Source organism: Parasteatoda tepidariorum, chromosome 2 (assembly GCF_043381705.1).
Source record: "Parasteatoda tepidariorum isolate YZ-2023 chromosome 2, CAS_Ptep_4.0, whole genome shotgun sequence".
Taxonomy (NCBI): domain Eukaryota; kingdom Metazoa; phylum Arthropoda; class Arachnida; order Araneae; family Theridiidae; genus Parasteatoda; species Parasteatoda tepidariorum.
Window position 1 is genome coordinate 32,639,572 of NC_092205.1, and position 8,791 is coordinate 32,648,362.

Sequence of the window (8,791 nt, forward strand, 5' to 3'; positions counted from 1 at the left end):
CTACACTGAAAGTTATGAAATATAACACAACTTGATTGTGGAACATTTTGTGATGGAACACATATTTTTAGTGGAAATGTATTTCAAATTTTAATTCGACATATTCAAATTAATTTTTGTTTAAATTTCTGATTAATCAAAAACTGCATTTCTTATATTGAACTATACACTGTAATAAATAAATATAGTTATATAATAAATATTTAGCTAACTTTTCGAACTAATAATTTTGCGTTTTAGAATGCAAAAAAAAACTTTTGCTTTTAATTTTTATACAAGTTGTTCCGCAACGAACGTTTTTATTTCAATGTGAGGATTTAATATTTCAGGAAATGATGTTTCAAAAATCATTACTATAAATAAAGTCAAAACTACATATGCAATAAGGATTGTAAATCAATATAAAAAAAATAAGAAGAAAATTAAAAAAATCATACCCTGACACATCAATAACTAAGAAGATAAAAGTAGAAACGTCAAAATTCGTTTGATTGCCGAAGAAAGCTGAGAAATGTGATTATTAGAAATATTTTGAATCTACCTTCAGCTTCATGGCTCAAATTCCTCCGTTTTTAATTCTTCCTTCTTCAATTGTGATTCTTCGTACTCTGAAAACGTTTTAGTTTTTACTTTATCTTATTTTTATTTGCGAACTTAATTTAAATACTTTTTGATTTCCTGCTTGAGAATTATTCTAAAATATATGCATTAACAGAGTGTTTACTGAGCACTTAGTATATTTTGCTTGTGTTTTTGTTCTAGTTTGATCATACTTTGATCTATTCATTGCTTGATCTCTAATTTTTTTACGAAAAGTGAAAACTAATTACTACTACTTGATGCTTCTTAACTTCAAGAACATTGTTTTAAGTCGTTTTTCTTTCAAAAATCTAGCTAGTATATCTAAATATTCTTCAAATTTTCAAACATCATTCTTGAATACTTTCAAACACTCTCATGCTGAGGCAAAAATTAATAGATCTCCTTACAATAGGTACAAAATTGCTTCTTTATTTAAGATAGTTGAAAACTTTTTAACTTTTTCGCAAATCGTTAAGGGCTTGAAAACAAATCTAAATTTTCACCAAAAAAATCAATTCCTAATTTGTTACTTCACTTTAAAATGCAGGAAAAAATATTTTTTTCAATTTCTGGACTGAACGACTAATATGAAAAAAGTATTTCAGGCATGAATTCTTTGTTATGGCCAAAGACAGAGATAAGATAGATTGGGTAAACTTTTAGAAAGGTAATATTCCTGATCAAAAGCTCAAATTGTTTTCTACATCCATTGAAATTTAACATATAAATATCTTATATAAAAATGGGTTGCCAAGTTTGCATTTTCGATTTATAAACTTTTGACAAATATTTCTCAATTTGTTGTGTTATTGGATACAAAAACTGCACATTCATTGAACTATTGTAACTTAAACTAAAAATTAATTTAAAAATAATTTTTATCTAATCGTAAATTTGTACTTCGACACAAACTTTTACATCAAAACAATTTGTTAAATGTAATAGAAAAGAGGAATATGCATTTCAGAAACATAAAATTACTATATCTGCTCAATTATTAGCTTTTAAATGCAACATTTTACTTTCAATTCATAAAAGAGACAATTTTAAATTACAAATTATATAGTTTGATACTTGTCGGAAATTACAATATTGGATATTGTTCTGTAGGAATAAATAGCATATATCATATTAAATTTGATTTATATTCAAATAATTTAAATACATTTATTTATTACTCCTTTAATTTTATTTCGAAATAAAAGATTATTATATACAGCAAATTTTTCAAGATTTTACTGATTCCAATTTAAAGCTTTTGCTTGCACTGTTAACAAAATATGACACTTATAACAGAAAAAAATGCTACTGCATCAAGGCAATAAATTCACGTATTACTTATTAATATTTCTTGAAGAAACAACTGAGGATACTCATATAATAAATCATATTACGTATAATACTTATTCTATTGTAGGATGAAAGCAGTCAAATGTTACAAGATAGATTCTTTTGTAAAAATACAACATTGTTTCCTAAGTTTGTTTAAAAAAATTAGTTTACATTCAGTTGACTTAGGTATTCCTTTATTACTTTTACTTTTCACATGCATATAATCTATTAATTGATTACTCTTTTATTTTAAAAGAAGATATAAGCTGCAGCAATTATTCAAGTTTTTTAATAATTGAATTTTAAGTTTTAGCTTAGTCTGTTAAAAACTTAGGAGAGTGTTGAACAGTATCGTTCAGCTTTAATGCAACTCTTAAACGCTGCTAGATTAAACCACATTATCGAGTAAATCGATTCTTATTAAGCCTAACTAAACCATAGCTTATTTTCTTATGTCAATTAACACATATTACCAATGTTAATTAACTATTGGTATCAATATAGCGAATAATATCCCCAAAGAGAATGAGTATCTTTTCTCCATCAACTTCGCTTATTAGTGGATAGGTTATTTTTTTTTATTTCTATTAATACATTTCATCGGAGCCATTGTGGCTGAGAGGAGCCATTGTGGCACTCACCTCCCAATGAGGTGACATGGGTTCGAATCCAATCAACGACTGGTCCATTTGAATTTTGTACCCGGTTAGCACCGACCACAGTGCTGACGTAAAATATCCTCAGTGGTAGACGGATCATGGGTAAAATTCCCCTTGCCGTGAGACTGAGGCTTTCATGGTTTTCCTCTCCATGCAAAAGTGAGTAAGTTCCATCGAAAAATCGTCCACGAGGACAATTTTCTCCCATTACTTGATCCGAAAATTCTCTTGTCTTCTGAATTGGGTTCAAAATCAAAAGGCTACGAAGTTGAACAGTGCTAGTCGTAAACTCAGAATTGGGTTCAACACAGGCGATAAAATTAAATATAACAGAGGTTACACTTGAATGAAATCATGGTTCAATTTAACTATTAAGGTTGCAGCTTATATGCACGATACTACCTTTAATAGTTATGTTAAACCAAGGGTTTAATCAAACTTTTTTTGCGAATGGGAAAAAAAATTTAGAACCGAAAATTACACCTTATACAACAGTTTATGATATCAAATAAAACAATTTTCAAAAATGAAACACTTTCTTCAGAAATAATTGTTATTGTTGCAAAGCAACAAATTAAAGATTCAACAAAGAAAAAAATATCCCATTATGATAAACACCTTCTGCACTTATCTATCATGTAATGCTTATATTTGTCCTTAGTAAACGAAACTTATTTTTATTAACAATACCCTCACACTAACATAAGGATAACAACTTATATTTACTCCAAAATATAAAAACGATGACTTCGAAATGTAATTGCATCAACACTTAACTATACCTGGCTACTATCTTGTTACTTGAGTTATTTGAGCAAGTGTGATTCAGGAATGCGGTTTCCATGGTAACAAAGGGAAAAGTTCGCCGTCATAACGAAGCTGAATAAGGAAGANGCTTATATGCACGATACTACCTTTAATAGTTATGTTAAACCAAGGGTTAAATCAAACTTTTTTTGCGAATGGGAAAAAAATTTAGAGCCGAAAATTACACCTTATACAACAGTTTATGATATCAAATAAGACAATTTTCAAAAATGAAACACTTTCTTCAGAAATAATTGTTATTGTTGCAAAGCAACAAATTAAAGATTCGACAAAGAAAAAAATATCCCATTATGATAAACACCTTCTGCACTTATCTATCATGTAATGCTTATATTTGCCCTTAGTAAACGAAACTTATTTTTATTAACAATACCCTCACACTAACATAAGGATAACAACTTATATTTACTCCAAAATATAAAAACGATGACTTCGAAATGTAATTGCATCAACACTTAACTATACCTGGCTACTATCTTGTTACTTGAGTTATTTGAGCAAGTGTGATTCAGGAATGCGGTTTCCATGGTAACAAAGGGAAAAGTTCGCCGTCATAACGAAGCTGAATAAGGAAGAAAAAAAAATGCTGGATGGATGCCTTTTCTCAATGAAAGATCAGGGGCGATGAAAAATGATGTTTACCGGAACATTCAAATATATTTGGAGGAGTTGAATATGGAAAAATATATGAAAAGACGGTTTTTAGTGAAGAGGAATTTTCAGTTGATCTTTTGACTCGCATCTATTCAGGTGCATTTACGAATGCGAATAAAAAAAATAATATTTTCCCGAACCTCTATTTGAACTAAGTGAATGCTTAATAAATATTTTAAAAAATGAATGCAGACCTTTAGTTATGTATAGATCAGGTGTTTTGTGCGTGTTTAACGTCAGTGTGAAAGCGGGGTGTTTTGGGGGAGGGCGGAAACACTTCTGTCAAAACTCATATCAGACGCCACATACAAAATACTACTTACATTCACGTTTTTCAATTTTTTATTTTGATTTTATGTATATGTTTTAATTGTAGGGTCAAGTGGAGACGTTCGGTTGTAAAAACGACTTCTTTGATTTTCTTGGTTTGTAATTATAGAAAATTGCTGGAGATGTTGAATAAGTCGAAATGATGTTCATAAAAGATTCGTTTTAGTGAAGAGGAATTCTGAATTGGTATTTTGGCTCGTATATATCTAGATGCACTTTCACCGAAATTCCGTTTTAACTTTTTAAACCAAATGAACGTTCATTAATGCACAACGTGTGATGGGTGGAATTTTGTGATTGTTTCGCTTTCTTTGTAATTAATTACCAGATTTCTTGTAGATCCAAGAAAGTGGTTCTGTTATGTAACAAGATATGTTTGATTGCATATGTGAGAGGAATAAACACGCTTCGAAACCTGTGTTTATTTAGATTGACAAGAGAGTAAATTAAAAGCTCGGTAAACAATTAACTTTGCTCTATCACAAAAGGAAAATATCACACGTTGTGGATTTAATCACACATAAGTAAATATGTGCGATAAAATAAAATGTAATAAAATTTACAGAAATGTGTTTTTGTTTATTACACATAAATCGAACACTTATTTTGCTGTAAATTCACTGTTACTAAATTTACTTGTCCCGCAGTCGACTGATTGTAAAGACACGGTTCCCAGTAGAACACCGAAGTCGAGCATCACTGGCTGCGGTCAGAAAGCGGGAGGGTGACCACTTTGATCAGCCTGCTTAAGGATCGAGGGTGCGTGGTATCGGTCCTCGATAAACTGTTCTACCATAAAGTGCTCGACTTCGCACTGGTCACCGGGCTATCAAAACAGGGTAGCTATACCTTCAGCAGAAGATCAAAATTGCGAGGGCATGTCTTTGGATCATCCTCAGGGATGCTTCCCAGACCATCGCCAATAGCCTATTGTGCAGCTCAAGTGTGACGTAAATAAACTACCTACCTAAGTACTAAATTGACTTATTATTAGAAAGTTACTGTATTCTTTACTGTAACTGTATTTCTTACTGTTGTGATGTACTCGACATACTAGATTCAAATACCAAAGTAACACGAACCTTTCAACTTTTATGTACTGCGAGGCCTGAAGTGAAACTAAATCGATGAAACGTATAGATACCATTGCAAAGCTTGCTCTTTCTCTTTCGGTGCTTTGTTTTGCACTTTTTTATGTCCTACGCATTTGATTATGTCCTGGGTGCGTTTGATTTTATAGTTGAAATATTATTAAAGTTAAGTTGAAATTTTGCACTTCTCCTTTTTCATCTTTGACCGTTGATCGATTTAAAATGTTGGATAATACTACTAGTGTATTTAACCAGTAGTTGGCAACTATTTTTTTGTAATATATTGGTGGTACTGTAGAAATAATTGCGTTTTTCATTTGCCACTCAATGTGAAAGAAATATAAAAGACAACCTATTGCATTAACTGAAGAACTACTAAAAGTAGGAAAAAAACAAAATTGCCAAAAAATAGAAATATTATACATTCATTTAACACGAGTATGAAAAGTTTTATTTAATTTAGTAACCGAGCTAATCTAAGTCTAACAATATTGCAGTTATGTTTCATTTACACTCATTAGTGGCTATATTTAAGACTACTATTACTTAATACTATGAAGTATGAAAACATATTTAAGCTCAAAATATTTCAAAATTATTAATACTAACTTTTTCAATATTTTATACACACTAACTAATAAAAAAAAACTCGAAAGTATACATTTTCCTTTCTTATGTTTGTTGAATAATGTATACTTATTATGAAAAATGCAGTAGAATTTTTGATCAAACTGTATATCCTAATATAATTGCTTAAAACTTTTGGTGAAATTTTAAAATAATATTTTTCCCAAAATTAACAGGTATAAAATTTAATTTCAGGAAATTACTTGGATGTAGTCATAAATAAATAAAGAATATTTGGTGTTATTAAAAAGTGTAATAATAACAAATGAAAAATTTCAGCAGTATTCTATCCTTACCATCTGCAAACCATTAACTCATCCTAATTTTGCATTGTTTAAAAAATAACAGTCCCTCCCGCAATGAACTGATTGTAAAGACGCGGTTACCAGTAGAACACTGAAGTCAAGCGTCACTGGCTGCGGTAAGTAAGACCTCTTTGAATCGCCTGCGTATTGACCGAGATTGCCAGATCATCGGCAATAGCCCATTGTGCAGCTCTAGTGTGATGTAAATAAAGTACCTACCTAACTACTTCAAATATAACATGCAGAAATGATTCAAGTCTGATTTTTAAGTTCTTTTGTATAACGGTTTTTTGCAGACTTTTTAAATCATATTGTTGCTCACACTATTCCATAGATAAATGTATTTTTTATTTTTTTTTCAGGTAACAACGCTAATGGAATGAATTCATTGTCTGGAATACCCCGTCTCGGAAGTATTTCAAACCCAGGTGCAGCATTTGGTGTAGCCGGAGCTGTAATGTCCGGCCTTCCCTCACTTGCTTCAGCAGCAAACCCCACATTATGCTTGGCCAGCACTTCACCCTCACTTCAGTCACGTTCTTCGCTGACTCCAAACTCAGAAGCAACTTCTCAGCTAGCACAACAGCCACAAACTTTCTTCGGCAATGAAGAAATGCCACGGGTTCGATTCTCATCGGCAGCAGACCTGCTTCAACCACCTCCATGCTCTTCCAAACCGCCCAGTAGGAGATCGTCCGCCCTTTCACCCGCCATCCACGTCACAACGCCTGTCGACGGAGTACTGACGTCACTCTAACGTCACGTTTCAAGCTTTAATGAGCACCGTGCCTAAATAACCCAGAGTAGAAAAAGTGGACTCAGATGAAAGTGTAGAATTTCGCAAGTCCACATACTGGATATTTTCTGACTTAACTATTCGTGAGGTCGATGGTCGTAGTTTAAGCTCACTGCTTTGATATTCAGACTATTAGTGACTTTGACTGTAGGCAAAGAGGTTCATAGAAGATATATTTGCATCTAGCAACTTATTGCGTCATCAAGAATTATTAGCGGCAGAACTATAATTCACTACATAAACTTTAAGCCCCAATACATACAAAACAGCTTATTCTCTCTTTTTTTTAAAAAAACAAATTTATGATTAGAAAAATTGTATCAAAATAATAGCATTTGTCAAGATACATCATATTTTTCAGAGTTAAATAAAATGGTAAAAACATTTATTTGAAGTGAAGTCTGATATTTGCTACTATCATTAATATTCACACGAAATAACAACTTATTTCGCCATCAAAGATGCAAAAGTCGCAAAAATGTATAGTTTATCTAAATAAATTATAAGCCGAATGACTAAAAAACCGTATTCCTTTTTTTATTTTTAAAGTAAAAATATGATTAGCCTATTTGTATCAAAGAAATAGCATTTGTTGAAATACATCATGCTTTTCAGAAGTGAATTAAATTGTGCAATTTTATTAAAATAAATGCTCGTAAGCATAACATAAAACCGTAAATGAGGTGACCTCGTGATTTTTTCAGGACATTATTTTAATATCTTTTTTAGGATGCAACTTGTCGTTCTGAATATTTTATTTAAAAAAATCTGCTTAACTCTTTTTTTAATATAGATTTAAAGAATTTTTTATAAAAAAATTAACTATTTTATTCTTCTACGTAAGGTGAGATAACTTTGGGACATTTGATTACTTGTCTTCAAATCGACAAAAAATGTCTTTATGTTAGAATTATTTTGGGGAAAGACAAAAAAAGTAATACATTTACTGTTGTAATTATGAATTGTTTTATTATATTATTATTAATCATAATTTTATCATAATGATTACGCTGGATGACAAAGTTTTTGTTGTATTTATACGGATACTTAATCGGTATATCGGCCTAATTTAGGGGTGTGGGGTTTTCAAATGTAAAAATATTTTTACTCCTAAAGATACACATTTTATTAAAGGACATATTTAGTCTATTTTTTGACAAATTGTTGTCGAAGTGTATATGTTTAAAAGCTTTATACATAACAAAGGGTAGCAAGTTTCAATGCAAGAGTCTAGAAAACTATGGGAGTTAGAGGGTAAAATTTGTATAGGAATTTAAGCACATCGTCTGGATTAAAATCGCATGTGAATCCATGACAAGGAGCACTCCCTTATTATAACCTGCTCAGATGCAGACGAAGAAACATCTCTAATATGGGTTCCATGCAATTTTAATCCTTATGATGTGCCCTAACTCCCCTAGTTGTTCGTCACAATATTTATGTGACCTCCTGTTATACATAACATCCTTGAACTTGTACAATTCGACAACAAAATATATTAAAAATGTCATTTGAAAAAAACTGTAGCTTGGAGAGGGACACCGATTGCAGATTTGAAATCAGATTTGACGTGAAAATATCCAAGAA

At 31.1% G+C, this 8,791-nt stretch overlaps 1 protein-coding gene across 4 annotated transcripts in view; it reads left to right on the top strand.

The window, feature by feature from the left end:
* Window positions 1-7,592, top strand: part of LOC107436947 (potassium voltage-gated channel protein Shaw) — a 279,381-nt gene extending 271,789 nt beyond the window's left edge. For 2 of the 4 annotated variants that reach the window (XR_011636124.1, XR_006226018.2), the window contains 2 exons: window positions 4,432-4,571; window positions 6,771-7,592. Coding sequence is in view for 2 of the 4 variants with exons in the window: in XM_071177434.1 (XP_071033535.1) it covers window positions 6,771-7,165 (395 nt within the window). In the remaining 2 variants the exon portion in view is untranslated. The remainder of the gene's footprint in view (window positions 1-4,431; window positions 4,572-6,770) is intronic. The other 2 variants (XM_071177434.1, XM_016048787.3) reach the window with 1 other exon arrangement.
* Window positions 7,593-8,791: the final 1,199 nt, after the last annotated feature.